This window comes from Cavia porcellus, unplaced genomic scaffold (assembly GCF_034190915.1).
Source record: "Cavia porcellus strain 051 isolate PalLab524CR breed Dunkin Hartley unplaced genomic scaffold, mCavPor4.1 scaffold_2, whole genome shotgun sequence".
Taxonomy (NCBI): Eukaryota; Metazoa; Chordata; class Mammalia; order Rodentia; family Caviidae; genus Cavia; species Cavia porcellus.
Genome location: NW_026947485.1, coordinates 96024599 through 96049128, shown reverse-complemented (window position 1 = coordinate 96049128; position 24530 = coordinate 96024599). Strand labels below are relative to the sequence as shown.

Here is a 24530-nt window from a genome sequence, read left to right as displayed (position 1 = left end):
ATGGTGTTTGGCAATTCCTTTGGCCTCGAAAACATCTTGTTATACAAAATTATTCTTTTAACTTGTTTGCAGATGCTTATCAAACTCAGACGTCTTACCAGAAATTCAGAAAATTTAATGTTGATGTTGCTTTGAAAAATATTTCCATACAATACTATCTTTCTCATTACAAAAAAAAGAAACAACATCTGATATGCCAGTGGTTGGTTCAAAGTGCAGTTTTCCTTGCCTTAAGTCTTGCAAAATTTCTGATTTGAGCTTGTTAAGTTCTTCTGCTAGTAGCTTCAAGTTGTTAGGAAGTATTTGTTCATCTAAAATTGAAAAAATGTCTTCAAATTATTTCTGTAAGTCTACCTGGGCTACCTTGAAAGTTAATTTGATTACATCAGAAAAGTTAGATTCTCCTATAAATGATGACGAGTAAGTTGGAATAATTTACAGACAACAGGTCATATAAATGTGACACAGGAAAATCATCTTCAACAGTTGAAGGAATTTAAGTAACTTGCTATGAAGTATATAAGCAGAAAAAGACAGACCTAAAAGATTATTTTTCTTCTTGACAAGACCCAAGACAACAACTTACCTTTTGCCTGCAAAGGCAAAAAAGCAAAAATACAAAATGACAATTTGCCTTTGAACTGATAAATACTGCCTTCAAATTTGTCCAGTATCTTTCTATAATAACAGAAATGTTCTATATGTGCTATATTCAATATAGCAACCATTACTATATGAGTAGTATTACTAAGAATCTGAAGATTTGTTAGCTTTATTGATACATAATTCACATATCATAAATCCATCTACTTAAACTATACTGCAGATACATGCAACCATCACCCACTGATTTTAGAATATTCTTCGTCTCCAAAAATCAAACCAGTGCCCTTCAGCTATCATTCTTGATAAACCCACTCAGATTCCTACTTTTAATCCCTAAACAACCACTAATGTACTTTGCCTCAAGATTTCCTTGTTCTGGACATTTTAAATGACAGGAGTCATGTAATAGGTATTTTGACTTTTATTTTGTGTATTTTCAAGGTTCTTCAAATTGTATCCCATAGTAGTACTCTATTTCTCTGTATAGTTATACCACATTTTGTTTATCTATCTATCAGCTGTTTCTACCTTTGGGCTATTATAAACACTATGGCTTTTAGAAACATTCTTTTTTTTGACAGTATTGTGGATTGAACTCAGGCCCTTCACACTGAGCTACATCCTTTTTTTTTCTTTTCTTTTTGTTGTTTTGAGACAGGGTCTTGCTATGTAGCCCTGGCTGGCCTCAAATGCACAGCCATCTTTCTGCTTCTGCCTCCTGGATGGTAGCATTATAGGCATGTGTCACCACACCCGACCTGTGTTTTCTGATTTTTGTGATGGGGAGGTCACTATATCTCTTAAATTGCCTCAAACTTGTAATCCTCCCAGAGTGCTGGGATTATAGGCATATGCCACCATGCAGCTGCATAAACATACGTAGTTTTTGTAGGGTATGAAAGTTCTTAATTCTCCACATCCTCAACCTCAACCTAATTCTAGCCTTTCTAGTAGCTGTGAAGTGATATCCTTATAGTTTTTATTTATTACCTAACCATTGAGTTTGATTTGGTTCTTGGTTAGGTTCAATGTTGACCTTGTGGGGGAATTTGATTGAATTCTTATCTAATTGAGTTTGTGACCAGAATCATGGAAAGAAGTTTGTAAACCAAAGTACATCTGTCTGTCTAACCATTTATCCATATCAAATTATAGTGGGGATTGAACCTAAGCCTTTGCACTAAGCTATATACCTGACTATTTTTGTAAGTCACCCAGGGTGGGCTCAAACTTGACAATCCTCCCACCTAAGCCTTCCAGAGTGGAGGGATTATAGTCATGAGCTACTACGCCTGGCTCTCCTTATGAAATACTGTGTTTGCAAATATTTTTCCCATCTGTGGGTTCTTGTTCACTTTCTTTTTTTTCTTTTGGTACTGGGCATTGAACTCACGACCTCATGCTTGCCAGGCAGGCACTGGAGCCACTGAGCTAAATCCCTAGTCCCCATTTTTCACTTTCTTGATGACAGAGGAACTCAGTTCTTTATTTTAATTAAGCATAGATTTAGCAGCTATTCCCCCTCCCCCTAATTCTTGAAATGAGTAGGAAATAATCAAGAGTGATTTGGGATATGACAGAAGAACAGTAAATGGCTTTGAATCAGTGGAACTTGTTTTTGCTTTTATTCTAATTATGCTGCCATCTCTGTTCCTGGCCTCCTTTAAAATTTTTAGAGTATAACTCATTAGTGTGTAGCAACCACTGTTTTTCTAAAATGAAAGCAAATAAAGCACAGGTGGAGTTTATGAAACATCTGAGTGTTTTGTGAAATTTGTTTCTACACAGACCCTAATTTTAGGTTCAGTGTTCCACACTGGTTTGCAATGTAATGTTTACTTATGCGTTGTGAATTTAAAAAACACTTGATGACCGGCATATCATTTCCCTTCCTACTGTTCTGAGCCTCTGTGAAGAGATAGTAAGTGCTGGTGATGCAAGGAACGTAACAGCTGACTGGAACCAGATGTAGCTTTGAATCCCAAGTTGCCCAAGTATTTAGCAGCTCCTTCGGTAAGTGATTTGATCCACTGTGAACCTCCATTTCCCACTTGTAAAATTACACGTGAGTATGTAAAGGGACCTTAAAGAAGTAATAGCTGGTTTTTGGGAGGCTTTGGGGGGTTTTGTTTGTACCAGGGATTGAACTCAACCTTGCACTTGCCAAGCAGGCGCTTTTGCCACTGAGTTAATACCCAACCCAACAGCTGTTTTTTAAAACCAAGTTTTCAACATAGCAGTTAAATATTCAAAACCTAAAAAATTATTTTATATCTGTATTTTTTTTCTTTGAGACAGGGTGTCACTGTGCAGTTCAGCCTGGCTTTGAACTCATGTAGCCCAGGCTGGCCTTGAATTTGTGGTGAGCCTCCTGTTTTATCCTATTTTTTTTCCAAGACATGGATATATATATCTTCATATTACTTCATAATACTTCGCAATACTTTTCACTGGAACATTCTGCTTCCTGCTGATTCTCCAGCATCTAAAAGAAGCACTAGGAAAAACCAGCCACTCAGGAGAAACTTGATAAAGGGATGAATAACAACTCCAGGAGAAGACTTTTTGGGTATACGTAATGCAACTTCAGATTTAAACTGAAAATATGATGTAAACTTTAACAGCTAATAAACTAGGAAGTAACAGCAACAGAGAGCCAATTATATCACATAAACAGCGCATTACTATCCAACGTACCTTTTGCTTCCTTCATTGTCTGAGAGACAATTCTTCGGAGTGTCTGATCAGCTTTATGAAAAACGTTAGTTGAACAAATTATCCTGTCTGTTTCCTATGTAATACAGGCATTGTTACTGGAACAGTCTTATTAAAGAAAACACTAAAGTGTAAGAGACTAAGTAAAAAGGGATGTAGCTCAGTGGTAGATTAATTGACTAGTCCTAGGTTTAATCCCCAGCACCACACCAAAAAAAAAAAAAAAAAAAAAAAAAAGTGGAGAAAGGAAAGAAAAGTTAAAGTGGCTTTTCTGCTATCTTTCCTTCAGAAAGGGTCCAAATGCATTATGTCCAATTGTAAACTGGGTTCCCTCTAGGCAGCAGTAGAATGATGAATGTCTTAATACCTGGATATTCCCCCCAAAACTTTTAACTGTAGTGTTTGCTTATTACTGTGGTATCAATCTCCCATCCTGCACACTTTAAGATACCAACATAGTGTCAACTAGCTCTGTGATGTCCAAAAACTTAAGAATGTTTGGCCAGCTGCACAAGCTGCCAGCAGTTCGCCACTGCATTCAGATGTCAGCAGGTGAGTGCTGGTTAGACACTGCTGAGAAAGCATCTTTGATGTTTTACTCACTGAAAACACCGCAAGATCACCTATGAAAAACTTGCATCAATTCTGCGTTGAAGACTTACCTTTTGTTCCACATTGTCCTCAACATATTTTACTGGATTTTCCAAAACAGTAAGCAATAAATCAGCCACTTCCAGGCTACAGAAAAAGTGGGGTACAATATGGTCAATCTTCATACCAAACATGTTTTTTAAAAAACACACTAAAAAGACTTGTACTTACTAATACTAAATTTAATTCTAGAGGAGTAAAATTGCTGTAACGTTAACAAAAAGGAAAATCTAAAGTATCTCTCATTTACAAATACTAATTTCCTAAGACTCATAGATGAATCAAAAATTAGAAACCTCCCCAGTAGCTTCATAAACTATAGAAACAATTGTCACTTAAATGCAGTTTTTGTTTGGGGTATATTTATTTTCTAAAATACATAAGATCTGTATCCTGGGAACTAATCTTTTGAGGAATGAGTTTAAAAATTTGCCTCTTAAAAATTACTCATCCTATAGCCATGTGTGATGACACATGCCTGTACCCCCAGCACTTATGAGGCTGAGGCAGAAGGATCATCACAAGCTTAAGGCCAGTCTGAACTACAAGGCAAAACCCTGTCTCAAAAAAAAAAAAACAAAAACAAAAAACAAAAAACACAAAAGTGCTGATCCCCCCATAAATATCAAATGGGCTTTGAGCCATGCCTTTTCCATTATAACAAATACTAGCCATGTGAAGCTAAGTTTAAGTAAAAAATTAAACTAAAAATTCAGGTATTTAGTTACATTGGATACATTTAAGTACTCAACAGTCAGATGTGGCCAACTTTACCATATTGGACAGTGAAAATCTAGGCCATTTCTATCATAAATATCTTAAAAATGTGCTGCTCTAAAACCCTTAGAACATGTGTCATAAATGAAAAGCACTGGACATCACAACTCATGCACCTCACATATACAGAAGCAGAGTAGTAAAAGCAAGGTCTAAGCCAAGTTAGGATCTAGTACAAGTTCCTATTCTTTTACAATGTCGTCTTTTTTCTTTCTCAGTACTAGGAATCAAACCCAGGGCCGTGTGAATGCCATGCAGGCACACAGGCATGTGCCATCACACATGGCTATAGGATGAGCTACATTACCAGCCCATAGATATCTAGGAGAAAACTACTGGGCAACATATTTGGACCCCTCTGTTTTGACAAGAGTGTCTAAGATGTGTTCTAATATGCGTTCCCTTCTCTAATTTTTGGAAGACACTATAATCCTAACAGTTAAGAGTAGCCATTTACAAACTTGGCTGTCACAAGTTCAAGCTACTTGCACAAACTACACTTTCTCACTTCAGTTTGTTCTTCCACCCAAATATCCCTCAAGGACCTGTGTAAGGATCAAGTCAGTACAGGTGAAGAATCCACCTCGCATGGGGTCTAGGGGAGCCCGTGGGAAGGATGGTTCTGAATAGAATACCTGGCCTCTAACGAGTGCACTGGACTCTGAATTGTGAGGCTGTTGTGTTCCCAAGCATTTTTCTCAGGGTTGGGCCTTTCTAGCTTTCTCTCCATCAGGTGGATAGTGTCAGCAGGCAGCACGTGTGGTCTCTGGCCATTTCTTTGCAAACAGGTCTCAAGAGGGCAGTCTAAAAAGAGCTGGCAAAAACCCAACGAATCTGAAAGCAGTTTAAAATCACCAAATTACTGGTCTCCTGTCTTTCCAAACTGTGAAATAAATATACACTAAACAAACCCCAGTTAAAACAAGACTCATTTGCAATAATGAAAACCTAGTTTTAAAGTTAAACCCATATAACCCTCTAATCCAATTAAATTCTCACTAAAAGTAGATTTTGATATATGAATAAATGTTCCCATGTGTAAGAAAAAAAGTTCTGATTACATTTCCGAGCCAGTTGGTAGACTTCATATCTCATACTTTGATAATAAAAGTTGTCATCTAAAACCAAAACTAAAGGTCTAGAAACAGCAGTTTTTGCTAAGAGGTAAAAAGGCGGGGCCTCAGGTGCTGCAGAAACCATCAGATCTTGATCCCTCAGGCAGGTTATAAAGTCTTCCCACATGAGTTCAGTCCTGTTGGGTGGGGCAGACATCTGACACCCATTAATGACAGCCATCAAGAAACATTCCAGGTACTTCAGCAGTTCCTGTCGAAACATTTTCCACTGGGATGGCTATAAAAGACAGAAGGATTGTAATTTATAAGAATTTTGTATTGTTTTTTCAGTAGGGTGGTGATACAGTCTCATTGCCACTCCTCTCCATATGAAAATTTTTGAGTTTACAATCCTGAACCATTCGGAGTTTTCTACAACCTGTTTCTCACAATTCCATGGCTTTGTATGTACTGCTCCCCCTGCCTAGAAAACTTCATGCTGCTAGCTGTGTGACACCTTCTTTGACCTAAGTGAGCCCAACCCCTGCTGATCGCAGCACCCCATTCTGTACAAAATATGTCTCCACTCCAGCAGCACTTGTACTGTTCAGGCATTTGTTTCTGTATCTCGTGCTGCTAGATTATATGTAGCCTCAAGCCAAGAGTCTGGCATCTAACAGAAATGTTTGAGTGGACAAATGAGAGAACGAAAAGCTGTTATCATCCAAAGGAACCAAAATCCATATCCTGCCAAATTAAAATAGTCTGGTCAAGACATAAAAATGCTGATTTGCCTTTGAACCAACAAAGACTGTGGAGAGAACGATGGTCAGCTGAACGGTGCCTGGGTTAAGATGTAAAGACCTCAGGTTACCCACCAGGCTGTTCGGAGACTGAACAAAGAAAGCTGCTTGAGGGGGAAAATACAAATAGCTTGAGAATACACATAATCTGATGTCATTCGAGGTCGGTGGACAGCACTGATGTTCTGATGCTAAGACTGGAGGGAAACACAAGGACAGGAGACCACGGAACCTCTCTTGCCAGTTCCAGGCCTTACCACATCAATGGGATGACACCACACACAAGTCCATCACTAAATCCACTGCAAAGAAAACATGTCACTTCCTAAAAAGTAAGATTTTCTAATCATAGTGACCAAATGAGTCTCATGGCAAGTAACTGCAAAGAAAGAGTAGAAAAATAACAGCAATGAGCGAGGGAAAAGCCAGCATATATAACAATCACTATCAACAAATTTTAGCTTTCTCCCTAGTGGTGCTACCCTAACACTGTATTTACATCACAATTAGCCAAGAATGAGGAAACAGCTCAACTTGGATGCAGAGGTCTAGAATTTTTCCACTCACCAAATGTATAATATCGTTGCATATATAAAGTGTAGTCACATATTTGTATTTGATTTATGTGAATTCATCCATAGTCAGGCATTAGCCAACAAAAATAACTTAAAAACTTCAGCGTATTTCAGTGTATTTGCTTTAAAATGAGAATGTAATTGTAGACAAGAACTAACGCCTCTTCCCTGGAGGCGTTAGTTCATTTGCTTTCCCCAAGGAGTACACCTAACCATGCTAAATTGAAGGCTTGGAGATCAATATACACAGTTCACAGCCTCAGTCATTCGAGTATCTTTCCTTAGAACCTAATAATTGTTCACAGACAGCAATTATCCTCCACAAGTGTTTTCTTGGCAGAACTTTTCCTTACTGCCGATTGGCTACTAACCCTTAACCCATCTCCATTGAGGCAGCAGCATTCCAGGATCATAACAGGTTGCTCTACACCCTTAGCTGTCTCCAGTATTCTATGTTTTGGCGTTCATACAGCCTTACCATCCCTAAGATGCCACCAAAACACAATATTAAGTTTTAATACGCTACTTTATTAAATTACATTCACCGTGGGAGATGAAGCATGTTTTTAAATTATAAAAATAGGCATTTTATAAGCATTTTATTTAAAATTCACTGTTTTTCATAATTTGTGAGTGCTCCAGGAACATAACCTCCCACAAATTCTGGGGGTCCACGGTACTGTACTTCGAACATTAAGCTGGTGCTAAATAAAAACCCATTACTTCATCTGGTGGGCTATTAAGAAATGGCTTCCAATGCAGATTTGCCCTGAGAGGAACAAAGGGATAAGCTTTAGATGCCAGGTCCTTCACTTAGAGGGCCTCTCTGAGTAGAGCACTGAGGCGTTTGTAATCCCCGCTACTCAAGAAGCTGAGACAACAGAACTGTACGAAGCCAGTTCAATGCCAGCCTGGCCAACAGCAACAGCCCATCTTAAAATACCAAACCTTCAAGGTATAGGCTATGCAACACATGGAAGAACACATAAACCACACTGTAACATTCTAAAACTGTTGTATTTTAACTATTCAGTGATACATTTCTATGGTCTATTTCTTTCTGTTTTTGCAATGCCAATCCAGCTCCACAGTTCTCTAACTCCTGCCTCTCCTCGCCTGTCACGGCTTCCACCCTCATAGGAGATTCGGCCTAGTGCACACACGCTTGCTCATTAGAAACAGGGCCACCTCGGTTGGCTTGCGAAGCTGCGTCAAGGACCCCAGGCCCCGCCCCTCCCCCTCCCAGCTGACCGGCGGTCCCGCGCCGGCGCCGTCCAGGAGCGCATCAGGAAGTATGTCGTCGTAGGACAGGACGCCCACGGCCCAGCCCCGCTCCCGCCGCAGCCAGTGAGCAAGGACGCGCGCGAAAGTCGACTTTCCTGCTGCGGGTAAGCCGCAGAGGACACAGAGTCCTAGCTGCCGCGGCCCCTTGGTGTCGGTCTCCATGCCGCCTGTTCCGCACTAGAGAGCTGAGTCTCCGGAGTGGCTGCCATCCAACGCGCATGCGCAGTGCCTGCCGGCCCGCTGCGCCCCCTGCCGCCACGGCGAAGGAATAGACCAGATTTAGAGTCCAGACAAGAAGTCGGCCTGGTCCGGGCTACTTCCGGGGGTCTGTGGGCGCCCCCTGCCCCTGTGGCCAGACCTGCGGGCGGGAGAGTTCGCGGCGCCGCGTTCCTGTCTCGGACATTCCTAAAGGATCCCAGCGATAGGGTTAATCTTCAGATCTTCTATGTCTATGCCTTTTGTTGGCACTGACTTTCCCTGAGCACAGCTTCCTAAGACCTTCAATAAATGTAGCTGCTTGCCATTTGCTACTGAATGTACACTTGGCAGTTCTTTCCTCACTGTTCACAAGAGTTATCTTAGTTGCTTTTTCTTACTGCAGACTCAAATTACCTGACACCCAGAGTTAAAGGAAGAAAGGTTTATTTAGCTTACGGTTTGTAGAGGTATTAGTTAGCTGGCTCCAAGGAAGGGTGGCAGGCAGACAAGGCATCATGGAGGAGAAAATATTTCATGGCACACAGAAGATAGCAAAACAAGCAAGGGACGACCACAACTCTTTCTATCCTTTATATTTTATCAAGGCTACTTAGGGAAGGTAGTGCTTATCTCCTTAATCCCAGTGTTACAGACAGCTAAATTAGGTAGAATATTGTCAGACAGGGCTAGGCCCTCAAAGGAGTCAGTGCAGAAGACAGGATACATTGCAGCTGTGGAAGAGATACAGACTCATGCTCTGAGGGCCAGACCTCAAGACAAAAGGTGAAATGAATGCACCCCCATACTTCCCCTAAGGATAAACCACAGTGACTAATATTTTAAATAGGTATCTGATCATCCTGGGAAAACCACAAAGAGCTATTGACCCACTCCCTGCAGGAAAGACCCTTATTCTCTCTTCTTGCCCACTTGCTTCATCCTCATTTGGTCCCCACTTAATATTACCTGAGCAATTATCTTTATAATCTTATTGGGCAACCATAATTTTACCTCACTTCATGCCAACGTGGCACAATATTGAGCAATGATAGTTTTATTTCATGCCATCATGGCATGATAAGAAAGACAAAGGACAAACAGAAGTTACTCTCAGCCAAGTACTAAGTTAGGTGAATGTCATATTAGAGGTAGCTAAGCCCCAGGTTAGCAGAATCTGTCATTTGCCATCTTTTGATTTATGGGTGAACAGAAGTGGTGGCCATTTTAGATTGCTCCCTGCTGGAGAGGGACATCGTGGTGGGGCTGATGCAGTTGTTGGGATGACAGGTTAGGCCCTTGTAGAAGCTGGTGTCAGAGCTCTCAGCCACGACAAGTAGCTCTGTAGTAGTGAAGGCCCATATCCTGGCTTGAAAAAAGTTTTTAAAAATAAGAGCTGTAAGTAATAATATGATGAATATTATCAGAGGTCCCGGCGGTGGGAGGAGATAGGGGGCTTATCCTCTCAGAGAAGACCAGATGGAAAAACCTTGTCAGTGATACTAATGTTGCTGGAAAGAGTTGAATGTTGCATAGGGAGAGAAGTAGAGAGCTGTGGTGTGGGGGATTCAGGCATGTAGGGGGAGAGGCAAGAGCAAGCATACTTAGGAATGGGGCTTTAATGGGCATTGAGTAAAATATGAGGCCTGAAGAGGGACCCACTCCGTCATAAAAGGTGTATCTCTATGTTTTGTCTAAAGAGTATTGGTGAAAGATGTTTTGAATGATTATGTCTAAAGTGATGTTTTTTGTTAGTTGTTATAGTTATGTTTGTGTGGAGGGGTAAAGCTGGCAGTACAGGAAATGAAGAGTAACATGTATTGATGGCCATATAGTTAATCGTTGTAAGGGTTTTGTTACCAATTTTGGAGACGATGGAGATGAAAGTGGGGCATTGTGGGAGCTTTGGTTTGAGTTGAGTTTATTTTTGTTGTGTGTTGTAGTATTGAATGTTGGTTTAAACTTGGGATTTTAGGTTGAGATGCATGTGGGAGAGAGGGATAGTGAGTTTGAAAAGTGTGGAGTAGACTGTCGCTAAAGTTATGTGCCCTAGAGGGAGAATGAGCAGGAATAGTGGAAGATGGAGTAAGACTGGGGGCTTTATTTTAGGCAGTGTAAGGTGTTTGAACCTAAAATTATAGTAAAGAACAGCAGAGTTTTGGTGTTGTAGGGATAGATTGTCTAAAGTATGACAGTGACGATGAGAACTAGCAATAAAAAAAAGTCAAGGAAGTCAAGGTAATAACAGCACACTGGGCTATCAATGAGTGAGGTGGAGGTGTGGAGGTCTTATGATGAGGTGTGTGTGTAACATCTATTAGTTTTTAATCTGAAGTGTGTCCCCGAAGCTGATGAGTTGGGAAAGAAGTGTCTCTGAGGAGAGGTTCTGGCACAAATATGATAGTTGTGAGTGATTTGATGAATAATATTTTTTAGAGAAGGGTCAGTCACGACTGAGGTTAGAAGTTTATATGAGACTTGCATTTCTATATGAAAGCAGTTATGTGTTTTAGTGATGATGTCTAAGGCTTGCTGATCTGGGAGGAGGAGCTTTGATTTTTGGAAAATTTATCTCTAGTGTTTTGGTTATAAGTGGGTTTGTGAATTAATTGTGGTTGTGTAGGTGAATATTGAGGTGAGGGCAAGGTGTTCAGGATGGGGGAAGAAGATGAGAAACATATGACTATTGTGTAGCTAATTTGGCCTGTGTCTATAAAGGTATCATCCTGAGAGTTAGAATCTGGGGATGTTTGGTGTCTCTTATAGTGGATAACTGTTATCTGTTTTGCTAGTTGTGTTGTCTCTAGCAGTTTGAGACAGGTGCATTAGTGATGGGGGTCCCGTGGGTATTAATTAGATTTTTTTGTCAAATGGTATGAGAGGAAAGATGTTAAATGTATATTTGGAATCAGTATAGATGTTTATGATTTTGTCTTTAGTTAGTGTGAGGGCCCGTGAGGGCAATTAATTTTGTTTTTTGTAAAGATGTTTTAGGTGGCAGTGGGCTTGCCTCTATCACCTTAGAACCATTGATTGTAGCATATGTTGTCCTCTTTTGAGTGTGTTGGTTGTGTTGTCATTGATGGACCATGTATCAGAAGCTGTAGGAAGAGGAATACTATTAATGTGAAGGACGGGAATAGGAGTCAAATGTAGGAGCTCAATATAATTGTGGACAGGGTCTCATCAGAGCTGGGAGATAAGGTGTCTGGATTAAGGGAGCTGCAAGCACAGATGGTGATTGTAAGATCTTGTGTGAGTATTAAGTGAACTTGTTATGGGTTAGAATGTGTCATTAAGGCAGGAAACGTCTTGTGTGAAATAAGGTTGTTGGGATAATAGGATGAGTGGACTGTAATTGACTGGATTTTTTGGTACTGGGGATCAAACTCACGACTTCATAGGCAGGCGCTTACACTGCTGAACTAAATCCCCGGCCCCTGTAATTGACTTTTAAAGTGAACTCTTTGGCCTTTTGTGTGAGTAGGGCTGCTGAGGCAAGTGTATTATGTCATCTTGTTTTGAGAGGTAGGCTTTCTGCTTGGAAAGAAGGTTCTGTGTGTGTGTGTGTATGTGTGTGTGTGTGTGTGTGTGTGTGTGTGTCTCCTAAAACTCCTATAGCATTATGATTATGAGAGGTGGAGAGCTTGGCTTGGGTAAGGGAGAGTGAGGGCTGGGGCTGCTGAAAAGGCCTCTTTTAGTTTAGAAAAGGAGTGTATGGGAGTAGCTGGGTTGAGAGGCTCTGATAGGGAACTTTTTGATGTCTTATAAAGTGTGGCAAAGTTAGGAATCCAGAGATGAAAGAAGTTTGTTAAACCTAGAAAAGATAAAACTGTAGTTTTGTAGTTGGCACCTGGAGATCATGGAGACAGACTTTGCGATGTGCATTTACAGAGTGAGTGGGGGGGGTGAGAGTGAGACCCATGTATTTAACCTTTGGTGACGCTATTGGGCTTTAGTAGGGGACACCCTGTGTTTGTGACTTGAGAGAAAGTTGAGGAGGGTGGCTGTATGATGTATAGCTATAGTATAGGATGGAGAGCAGAGGAGAAGATCATCTGTATATTGGAGAAGAGTTAGGTTTAAGACAGAGCCATGAGGTCAGCACAAGGGCGTGGCTTAAGAAGCGTGGATTGTCCCTGAGATCTTGAGGTAGGACTGTCTAGGGAAGCTGTGTAGACTGGATAGTGTCTGGATTTGTCCACATAAAGGCAAAGAAATCTTGGGAATTGGGGTGTAAGGGAATAACGAAAAATGTATCTTTAAGGGCTAATACAGAAAAGTGAAAGGCGTATGGAGGAATATGAGTCAGTGTAGTGTAAGGAATTGGCAACACTGGGTGAACTGGCGCTATCACATTGTTAATCACTCTGGGATCTTGAACTAGGCGATAGGAGCCATTGGATTTGAGGACAGGAAGAATAGGGGTGTCGTAAGGTGAGCGGTTGACTTTCAGAAACCCATTAGTTAACAAGGGTGGATTATAGATTTGAGCTCCCATTGATGTTTAGGTATTGAGTAGGTATCCTATTGGGTATTGTGGAACACAAGGGAAAACTGAGGAGAGTTTGAGGTGAATTAGCAACAGAGGTGGCACAAGTAGGATTGGAAGTGTCCCAGACTATAAGGTTCAGGAGGGAGGTGGGATGGGGAGGTGCTGAGTCACCAGCACAGGGTGGTTGGGATTGGAGTGTGAGAGCTGGGGAGTGGGGGAGAGAGTATAAGAGATGTTGAGTTTTTGGAGTGAATTTTTATCAAAAAGGGGTATAGCACAGATTGGGATAACAAGACCATTGTTGTGAAGAAAAGGGTTTGGAATCTGCAGGGAACAGATCCTGTCTGAAGAGGTCATGTAGGTTGGCTGTTCACTCCACAACAGACACTGTGGCCTGGAAACTCAGTAAAAATACTATGGGTAGCCTCCAAGTCAACACGGAAAGAGAGGGTTTTACCTGAGCTGTCTAGTGAGACTTGAGTGTCTGAGAAAAATACCTAGGTGGGAGCTGTGGGCCCAGAATCCTGTCAGTCCTCCTCAGTGTCACATGATGCTGAGCAGATCAGCTGGTGATGAGTCCAAGGTAGCAGTGTCTCATAGAATACTATGGTAAGGTGATGACTCACCCGCTCTCTGGTGGACAGGGCAGTTGCACTTCCAGTGGCCCTCTTGGTTGCAAATGGGACAAATTTCCAGTTGTAGCCACAGGTCAGGGCAAGCTCGTGTCCAGTGTCCTTTTTCTGCCATACTTGAAGCATGGGGGAAGCAGGGGGGCTCGGGTTTTTAGATTTTTTTTTTCCTGCCTGTGTTTTATCTTGAGCCCTGAATGCTGCTGCATCTTTGGGGCCAGAAATTGGCCTTAAAGTTTAGCCTGGAATGCAGTCATTTTAAGGTCATCTTGTTTTTGCTGTTTTTCTCTATCACTGAAGACATGGAAAGCCATATCTAAGAGGTCTCCCTGGGGAGACTGAGGACCAAGGTCTGACTCTTTGAATTCAGTCTGAATGTCTGGTGATGCTTGGGAAATAAAATAGGAGTTTAATTTTTTGTTGGGAGGATAGAGTGGAAGCAAGAATAACATAAAGATCTTTATAGATAGGATTGAATAACAAATTTAAGCTGTGTGATATAATTGTATGGGTCAGCAGCAAAGGATATTAAATGCTGAAAGATATGTGAGAGATTGGAGAGGGAAAAAGGGACATGAACGAGGGTTAAGCCTTTGGTACCTGTCACCTCACAAAGGAGAAGGAGAAGTTGGGGTGAGCATCATGTCAAAGATGCTTAAGGTAGGGATAATGAAGGCAACCTGTGGGAAGGGTCACCACGTGGCAGTGAGTATGAAGGGCCTCAAGATGGCGGTAGAGAAGAATGAGAGCTGATGTGGTGTGGTGGTGGAGAAAATGGCAATAGTGGAGCAGAGGAGGAGCAGGAAGGGGAGGAAGTGGTGAGGTAAGGAGCAGAAAATGATGACAGATGAGTAGTGGGGGAGGTAAAAGGTAGAGGAGAGGATGGTGGCAGTGGAGAACGAGGAGAGCTTTGTGGGTATGGTAGGAGGGGTTAGAGTGGAAAGAATATTGTCTTAAGGTCCACAGGATTGTCAGGTAAGGATTTTGGCAGCATGGAGCAGACCAAAAGCATATGGCTTGCCCCACATGCCTGAATGAAGGAGGGGCATGCTGCAAGAACAAAAAAGTTCTGAAGATAAGGAATCTGACCATTTGCTGTCAAGGTAACAAAATTGCTTAAGTTGCAGAGGGTGGTGTAGGCCAACCTATGCACCCTTTGCAGACAGGGCCTATTCCATGCAGGTTCCACACTCTCTTCTTCGCTGGTTGATCCCATACTTTGAGATACCTCCAATCCCACCTGCACTACCCATGCTATGCTTATTTCAATTCGTCTCAGGATCCTTCAATTTTTCCTTGCATTCCCCAATATCCCATAGCTCCCAAACATTTACAGGGACTTATACCTATAACTAAGAGCCTTTTAGACAATGGTTTTCTTAAACCTACCCATTTACCCTATAATACTCCCATTCTCCCAGTACTCAAGCCTAATGGGTCTTATCATTTAGTGTAAGACCTTGGGGTAATCAATAATGACATTACCCCAATCCACGCAGTGGTGCCAAACCCTTCTACTATGCTCTCTCATATCCCTCCCTGCACCATTCACTTTACAGTCATAGATTTTAAAAATGCCTATTTATTTCTTTGTTTATGCAGACACCCAGACTAACCCAGACACTCTGAGGTCTCAACAATTTACACCTGTCATCTCTAGTAAAACCTCTCCTCAGACATAACATCCCTTTCCTATTCATCGAGTTTGCAGACACAACCCTGGTCAGGACTGGCAAGTAGATTTTACACATATGCCCTGCCACAAATCTCTCAAATGACTTCTCATCTTTGTTGTGCTTTTCCAGGATAGATAAAAGCCTTTCCCATAAGCAGGGAGACTGCTGATATACTTACTAAAGTATAGTAAGGAAAACATCCCAAGGACTACAACCAAGGTAGAGTGGCCCTACCTAGTCTTCTTGGAAATCCCAACAGTGGTCAAAGTTGCTGGACTGCCATTCTGGTTTCATATCACTCAAGCTAAGCGGTGCCCTCCCAACCCTGAATCTAACCATCCTGAGTGGTCGTCTCATCTTCTATTGCCCACCCGTCTCCATCTCACCAAGGCCTCACAGCCACAACTCTCAGGTTAAGTCATGTTTTGCTATCCAGTTTGTTCCTAATTCCTTACATTCTATTAATTATCTTTTTTCACAGCAGGACTCTTTAACAGTCTTTCCTAAAGACTCCCACACCATGCGTAACATCATCTTCATGTTGTTCTTTGTGACAACTGTCTTAGTTCTCTCTACCCTCAGCTATTTAGTCAAATGTGAGATCCCTGAGGGCCTAGGCTCTTATCTCCCTTATAGTGACACAGCCATGGCCCTCCCCACCCTTCTTATTCTTTCCAGCTCAACTCCTGGACCACAGACAAGCCCTACCTACCTACACTTTTAACTGTTACCCTTTCAGATGGGGGGAATAATCACCTTTCATAACTTCACTCCTCCTAAAGCCATACTTATTTTTCAGAATTACTGTGGTCCTGATGGAACAGCATATTTAAATAAAGGACATCTTTGCTTCTACCTCCCTGGGGTCCTTAAATATGATAGTGGCCTGCATCCTCATAGCACCTTATCTCTTTGTTTTTCCAGTCTAAAATGCGGGCATTCACCAATGATGATCTTGTCTTGGCTGAAACACCTGATACCAGCTTCTACATGGGCATCAACCATCATCCTGTCAACCTTGCTAAACCCCAATGCAGAGCCCCCTTTCATCAGGAAGTAGTAAGAAAGAGACTTCACCCTTTTCCTAACAATACAAAGATGGGAAAGAAAGGTTCTTGCCTCAGTAGAAATTATGGCAGTGGTCTAACGAGGCAGAAGGCCAAAGCGGGACGCCTACCACTTTCTGCTTCTTCCCCAGGGTCCTGTTTGCATGTGAAGCAAATGTAATTGGCTGCTTGCGTGTCAGCAATGCCTGCCCTAAGCGCCACCCCAGTCGAAAATTATATGTATATCCCATGCCCCACATTTTCTGGCATAAAAAGCCAGGCCCTGGCAGTCATGGAGTTCTCTCCACGTCCTTAGAATAAAGGCTCTTTTTCACTTTATATTATCTCTTTTATCATGCCAAAAACTCTTTCAGTTTTACTCTATAAGTCCCTGGAAAAGACAGAACCCTTGGCAACTTGCTTGGGTCCCCTTCTGTCTCTGACAGAAGCATTCTTTCTCTCAATAAATATATTCTACTCTTCACCTCCATTGTTCCTAAAATTCATTCTTCAGTCTTAGAGAACACAAGCTCGTGGACATAGTAGGTTGGGAGTTTCATTCATATATCAAAAGACAAAAGAGGCCTTTATTGTGGGCATAGAGATCTGGAGAAGAGATGCAAGCACTTTCAGCACAAAGAAGTGAAAGTATTTTTATCAGGTTTGGCTGGAAGGGCGAATTTGAGAGATGGGCAAAATAACACATCAACAGTTGATTTAAAGGACCATCTGCATGCGCAAAACCGGAAACAGGATTTACTAGGGGCTGTGGTTGAAGCTCTTGGATGGTTGTGGAGTCTTGGGGTTGGAGAGGACTCCGCACACAAACAAAAAGGGAACAGGAGGTTTATTTCTGAAACTAGAAGGAAAACATGGAAGTTACTCTTAGGTAAGTTGCTTCTCTGGGCCCGGTATCAAGTTGGGCAGATGTTATATTAGGGATAGCTAAGCCTGTGGTTAGAAGAATCTATTACATTTCATGGTAACAAAACCATCATGTGGATTTTACTTACAGCTAATGATTAAGAAAGCAAAGGAAGCCAGGGACTTAGCTCAGCAGCATAAGTGCCTGCCTTGCATGAGGTCATGAGTTCGATCCCCAGTACAAAAAAAAAAAACAAGAAAATGAAAAAGGGGGGATGTCTTCTTTGCCTTGTAAGTAGTGCCTGGGTGTCAGTCTCCAGGCCCGCTGATGTCTAGCTTTTTGCACAACATTGGCTGTGAATCCCATAATGCAAGTCAAGGATATGAGCAGTGGTAAAGGGCAGGAAAGTAGCATTAACAAGCATGGCTATGTAGGGACAGACAAAAAATTTCAAGATGTCTTCTTAGGACCTATAGAAGTCTTGGGGTTTTATATTGTATATGTGCTAGCAAGTGAGCACATTTGGGGTTTTATGGAAAAGGAGGATAAAGTTGGAGGTTCATACATCTGTTGGGGGGAGTGTTGGAGTCACGTATCTGTTGGCACCATAGGTAATCCTGGTGAGGGGGCTGGGGATTTAGCTCAGCGGCATAAGCACCTGCCTTGCAAGCAGGCAGTCACGAGTTCGATCCCCGGTACCGATAAAAAAGAAAAAGACAAAAAAAAAAAAAAATTTCTGGTAATCCTGGTGAGACTATTACTTCAAGACTGGTATTCCTCAAGGATAGATTATTTCAAATGAATCATTTGAAATGTGTCTTTGGGAAAATTATTTTTAAAAGGATGTTTAAAATCTTTTTTGTGTTGTGCTAATGATTAAGGAAGCAGCGGAAAGTGGAGAGGTCATGTCCTCTTTGCTAGGAACCACCTAGAAAATTACTATAGTTCACTTCGGCCGTGTGTGAGACAACTGGCACATGGGACAGCAACCTGGGGAGATGTACCCTGAATGTGAACAACACCATCCAATAGGGTTCAGCCCAGGAGGAAGAGGGTAGCAGGAGAAAGAGGCCTGCCATCAGTCCTCTTTCTCCTAGCTCCTCCCACCATCCTGATTGCCTTCTTCACCCATGCCCTTCCACCATGTTTCAGCCTTGCCACAGTCCTCAAGCAATAGAGAAGGTTGGCCACGAACAGAAACCTCTGAAAAGGAATTGAAACCCTGAAAGAGGAAATAAATATTCTCTCTTTTAAATTGCTCTTCTCAGAAAGTTTGTCACAGTAGTGAAAAGCTGACTACTACAGAATTACAAAGTCAAAATATAAATGCCTATGTGTAATACCAACCATTCCAGTTTATACAATCATTGTGCAGATGGAACGTAGCTGTTTTTTGAAAAAGACAAAAGGACTCTACCATCCACATTAGGGGATATAAGGAGATTCCCTGGGATCTGGAAGTAAATGCTGTTTTCCATGTAGTTGGGGTGTGTGGGTGTCAGGGTCCTCAGTATCCTGCCTATTGAATCTTTAGAGGCTGAGTAGTAAGGGGAAAGAAGCTGTCTTTGTTTATTTCTCCTTCAGGTAGGTGGACACTGAGGCAGTAAGCCCTACTTCCCTGATTGATAGGCAATATGTCTGTAGCTGTTGCATGATACAGTGCCCAAAGCTCAAATACAAGGTGCCAGCAAAGGAGCTACAGAACTTTGGTAAAAAAAAATGTAGAAAGTAGGGGCTGGGAATTTAGCTCAGCGGCATAAGCGCCTGCCTTGCAAGTAGGCAGTCGTGTGTTCGATCCCTGGTACTGATAAAAAGGAAAAAGACAAAAAAAATGTAGAAAGTGATTTGGTAAGCCTAAACTTACTAAATTTTGATTTTGTAACCCCAGGTAGTTGGGACAGCTACTTGAAACAGAAATGAGGAAAACCCGCTTATCTGCATTGGGTAGCTCTGCCTCCCTGTGTTACTTTGCCTTCTCCATTTACATCCATCCACCTTAAGTGCCTTAAGGAAAAAAGCTGAGTGCAGAACGTTGGAAAGCTTTGAGAAGAGAAAGTACGCAGAGCTTTATTGCTCAGTTGGATATTAGTGCCCACATTTAGACTAACTTGGTCTTTGGAACACTGCCAGTAATCATACAGAGTAATAAATAATCCAAAAAGCATTCCTACCGTCAATGGAGACATCCCAGAGCCAATTTTGCCCTCACATACAAACCTATGTCCTATCCCAGTGATGCTGTATGGACAGCAATAATTTTCCCAGTAATGATGGATGACAGCATGTACACACTATTGCCAACCAGAGAAGCTAATTGGAGTCATGGTGTACTAGGTTTTTACCAGAGTTGGTTACAGGCATGGGACCTGTGCCATATTTATTATCTTCAGCCCGTCCAGAGGTTAAACTAATACTGTGATTCCAGCATGGTCCTTCACTATAAACCATATTGTTGATATAAACTATCTCGAAGGGCCTAAAGAATTCTAGATTTATACAAAGATATGCTTACCTGGAAGGATATTCCAGTAGCTTAGAGGTTATCTCCTATGAACTGTTAAGAGGCAGCTTTGAGACGCCCAGATTGTCTGAATTAACCCTTTCCTGCATTATAGTTTTAGGACAAGAAAGCATCACACAGGTGATAATATTAGTGTGGACATAGACTCAACTAGTTTAAAACCTTTATAAGTATTGCTATATTTTTTTTTCAGACAGGCTGTACTAAAATTTGTATACAGATCAACAATGTTGGTAACCATGGATAGGTTATAAATGTGGTAGAAGTGAAGAGTGCTAATAATAAAAATAAGGGAAAGGACAGGGTAGGGTGGTCAGTTTTTTCCCCTCTCTTCAGTTGCAGGCTTGGTATTAAGGCAGGGTGAGAAAGAATTCCACAGCTTTGGGACCTGCAAGGAATGGAGGAGGAAAGGAAGGGAAGAAGTAAAATGCAAGTGGACCTAGCTGGGAGAAATTAAATTCCCATAACTACCTTACTGGGAAGTATAATCCTAGGTAGAAGATAGGTCATATATAAGAAGAATGTAATTTAAAATTAAGATGATTTAGAAAGAAAAAGCAAAACTAAATAAATAAAGATGGCCTAAATAGTTGCTCAAGAAAATCAATAAGTAAGTCACTTTCTTCTAAAATGTTCCTTTCCAATATGTACTGGCTCACATTCTGATTCTGTTTGAGACAGGGCTGGTTTTAAACTCATGAGCTCAAATAATATACTCACCCTAGTCTCTCAAGTTGTTGAGATTTTAGGCATGTGTCACTATACCCAGATGAAAACAGGTTGAAATATGCTTGTCATGGTTTATGTCAGTGGCCCCAAGCCTCATGCAGTTATGTGTTTGTGATTGGTTCATTGTCTAGCGTTCAGCTTGGTTGGAGCAGGATATGATGTAATGGCGGGAAGGTCTCTCTCTCTCTCTCTCTCTCTCTCTCTCTCTCTCTCTCTCTCTCTCATCAGTTTCCAGCTTGACATTTGCAGCTGCCATGAACTGTGGCCCTGTCATGCCACCCTGCCTTGGAGCCAACTGAGTATGGACTGAAACCTCCAAGAACTATATGAAATAAACCTTTCCTTCCTTCATTTTGAGTATCGGGTGTTTTGTCCCAGCAATGAGAGAAAAGTAACTAAGACAATGCTCTTACAGGGCATTTTGAGCTATTACACATCAATAAACAAGTGAATTATTTAAACTAGGTAAGTGCCCAGACATGGTGACCTATGCCCGTAATCCTAGCATTTGGGAGGCTGTTTGGGGGAGGGGTTGTTTATTTGTTTGTTTTCATTTTTTGAGACAGGGTCTCACTGCACAGTTCAGGCTGGACTTGAACTCACTTCATAGCCCAGGCTGGGCTCAAACTAGCAATTCTCCTATCTCAGCCTCCTGAGTACTGGGATTATAGACATGGGCCACCATCCATGGCTTATAGTAATGGAATTTACTAGTTCTGCCTTTTTATACTACTCATAAATTTGTGATAAAGCTACAAACTAACCCTTACCAGTTTATTAACTTCATACTGAAAAATTTTACTAGCACAAGGTAATGCCTAATCATAGCAAACATTACCTTTACATTACACAAATATGTAAACTAGTAAAATTTGAAATTGCAAGAGATTTATAGTGCCTAAAAAAGTACAGTGTATTACAGAGGAATTTGTTCAATTCTGTAGCAGAGTGGAAGCTTAGTGTTTTTTTTTTGAAAGCAAAACAAGAAAGGATAGAAATGATACAGAATTTTAAAAAAATAGTAGGAAATTAATACTAGTTAGTATGTTACATATTGTTATCTTAGAAGTAGCTGTTCAGATTACAAGATCTAGGCACAAAAATAATCAAACAATGACAGCACAAACCGTTCTTTCTGATGAACAGAGGTCTATCTTGCATATAAATACATACATTACCAACCATTTTGAATAAAAACCAGAACTTTATATGTTTACCAACCATTTTGAATAAAAACCAGAACTTTATATGTTTACCAACCATTTTGAATAAAAACCAGAATTTTCAAAACTACTGAAAATCTGTTATGCTCTATGCTTATCGCCCTAGTAACCATGTACTAGAGCACTGACCACATTGTTATAAATTTGTTATAAATTAACTGACCGCATAGTCATGCTGTTTTGTATGCATCGTTCCCCCCACCTTAGTAGCCTGTTTGCTGTGTCAACTTTTATTCCCCTTGTAAGAGACAAATGATGCTGTGTCAACCATTGTTCCCTTTATGAGAGGCAAATGTTCCTAGAATTGGCAGACCAAGGACTATAAATTGGCTAACCACACACTGTAAAATGCCTTGGACCTCAAGCAAAGGGGAACAAAGGCCCACCTTGTTTCTGTTTCTCATCGCTATGTACTTAATGATCAATGAGCTAATCATAAATGAACTATAAAAAATCAGTCAAAATTCAGACTCAATTGCACAACTTTGCAAATTCCACCTGCACTGTGTCACTGGGCCAGCTAAAATAAAAGCACTTCTTTTAAAAAGACATTGTCATCCTGCCCCATTTTTCATCTCATGGGACCTTGTTTTTTTGGTGGGGAGGATACAACAAAATCCACTCCAGGTATAGAACACTGGGAGACTGGCAGTTTGGTCAGAGTACAAAGGACTTTGCATGTCATCTTGGGTAAAAGTGATAATGATTCAGTTACCAGCATCAATTACCAGAAGGGACAAAGGGCAGTGCAGCCGAGCTTGATATGTTCCTGATGAGAATACAGGCTAATGATTAGTACAGAAACTCCTGGAATTGTTCTGATAAAGTGAGTGTTTCAAAACACAGGTAAGGAATTTTCAAGAAAACAAAGAGCTGAGTGGAGTGGTGAGCTGTGTCCTGCACAGCTCTCAAACTTCCCAGGGTGAGGACTGCGAAGGGCAGAAAGGTGAAGAAATGAAGATAAGATACAGAAGGCTGGGATCCTCCTAATGTGAGGAAAAGGAACTGCTTAATCTCTGCAGCTCATTTACTTACACATTTGGCAGGTTGATATTGCCTGATACCCTTCTGCCTAGCAACCTGCCTGCATGGTAGCCTAAGGGCTTGGTATTCCACTGCAGCAGCTTCTTCACGTGGCTCATGTTAGGTGCTCTTTGTTCTCTGGATGACTTTGCTCCAGCCCCACAAGTGTGATGGGTCCAGCTTCAGCCACTTGCCATAGTGGTATAGGCCTGTAATCCCAGCACCCTGAGAGGCTGAGGCAGGAGGGTTCCAAGTTCCAGCACAGCTTGGGCATTTTAAAGACTTAAAGATATCCCGATCAAAAAAGAAAGAAAAAAAGACAAGGTAGTCAGGGGTTAGAGATGTATCTCAGTGCACAAACCCTGAGTTCAATATCCAGTACCTCAAGGTGTGTGTATGTGTGTTTGTGTGTAGGGGTTAGTGACTTATTGGTTGTGTGGGAATGAAAGGAAGTGGAGACCACAAGAATCTCTAGTTTTCTGGGTTTTTTTTTTTGTCTTTTTGAGACAAGATCTTGCTATGCAGGTCAGGCTGGCCTTGAGCTTACTTTGTAGCTCAGGCTGGTCTGGAATTTGCAAAGATCATCTTGCCTCAGCCTCTCCTGAACACTGGCATTAAAAATATGTGCCACCATGCCCAGCTTAGTTTTCTGATTTCTGATCTATCAGCCTTATAGATGTTAATATTGCTGTTGCTCATGAAAAGCCTATTTTCTTTCAGACTGTCCACATACATTAACATGAATTAAAGTTAATTTATGACCAGAGAAAACAAGAAATATAGAATAGAAATAATGAAAATAACAACTTAAAATGAGTGTGGTGTATCAAAAATAATTTGAAAATTAGGACCTCTACAATTAAAAACTGTGGAATCCATATTAGCCTTTTGGTTGGGTTTTTCTGTTTACTATGAATTCACTTTAAATATACAATAACTAGAGAAAGATGCATTATTTTTGGCCCATGACAATGGTAAACACAGTGCAAAAAGTCACTATTCATTTTTTATTTGCCAGGCAGTACCCGCATGAAATCAAATGAAAACTTAAGCAAAAGAGAAATTTAAACATACTTTGCACTGAATGATAAAGTTCTGAGGCAAAATTAGGTTATGGATAAGCATAACTTTATTTTCTACAGATTACACACTATTAAAGACAGTTAGAAATATTATGGGCAGTCACACAAGGATAGGCCTTGAAGGGGTCAGTGCAGGAGAACACATTATAACTATGCATGGCGGCTTCTTTGTTGCCTGCAAGGCCTCAAGGCAAAGATAAGTGTTTATACCTCCTTCCCTAGGGATAAACAATATGACTGATAGCCTAAATAGGCATTAACCACCTGGGTAGGGGACCATCACTTTCAGGAAAGGCTTTTGTTCTTTCTATGCACACTTGCTACATTATTTGCTTCCCCACTGGATCAGTATTGTAAGTGAGCATACTTGTAATCTTATTGGTTGACCTTAGTTTTGTCCCACCTTACAACCATCTCATGATTTCCTACCTACCTTGTGATTTTACTCTATTAATTTTTCTTTGAGAAGTGAGCTTGTGGGCAAGCCACTTTCCAGGCCCCTTTCTGTCTCTTAGAAGTTATCTTTCCCTCAATAAGGATTTCCTATTCTTAACCTCTGCTGTTAGAACTCATTCTTAGA

The 24530-nt window shown here is 41.2% G+C and overlaps 1 protein-coding gene and 1 long non-coding RNA gene across 2 annotated transcripts; one reads left to right on the top strand and one right to left on the bottom strand.

The window, feature by feature from the left end:
• Positions 1-94: 94 nt before the first annotated feature.
• On the bottom strand, positions 95-8858 carry Pstk (phosphoseryl-tRNA kinase). The gene is made up of 6 exons (XM_063244893.1): positions 8434-8858; positions 5811-6102; positions 5385-5583; positions 3984-4059; positions 3304-3397; positions 95-311 (listed from the first exon to the last, which is right to left on the bottom strand). The coding sequence occupies exons 1-6, from the start codon at positions 8626-8628 to the stop codon at positions 115-117; spliced, it is 1053 nt and encodes a 350-aa protein (XP_063100963.1). The 5' UTR covers positions 8629-8858; the 3' UTR covers positions 95-114.
• On the top strand, positions 8433-20973 carry LOC134475232 (uncharacterized). Its single transcript, XR_010046264.1, has 2 exons — positions 8433-8570; positions 16386-20973. It is a non-coding gene; the product is annotated as an uncharacterized LOC134475232 (long non-coding RNA).
• The last annotated feature ends 3557 nt before the right edge of the window (positions 20974-24530 follow it).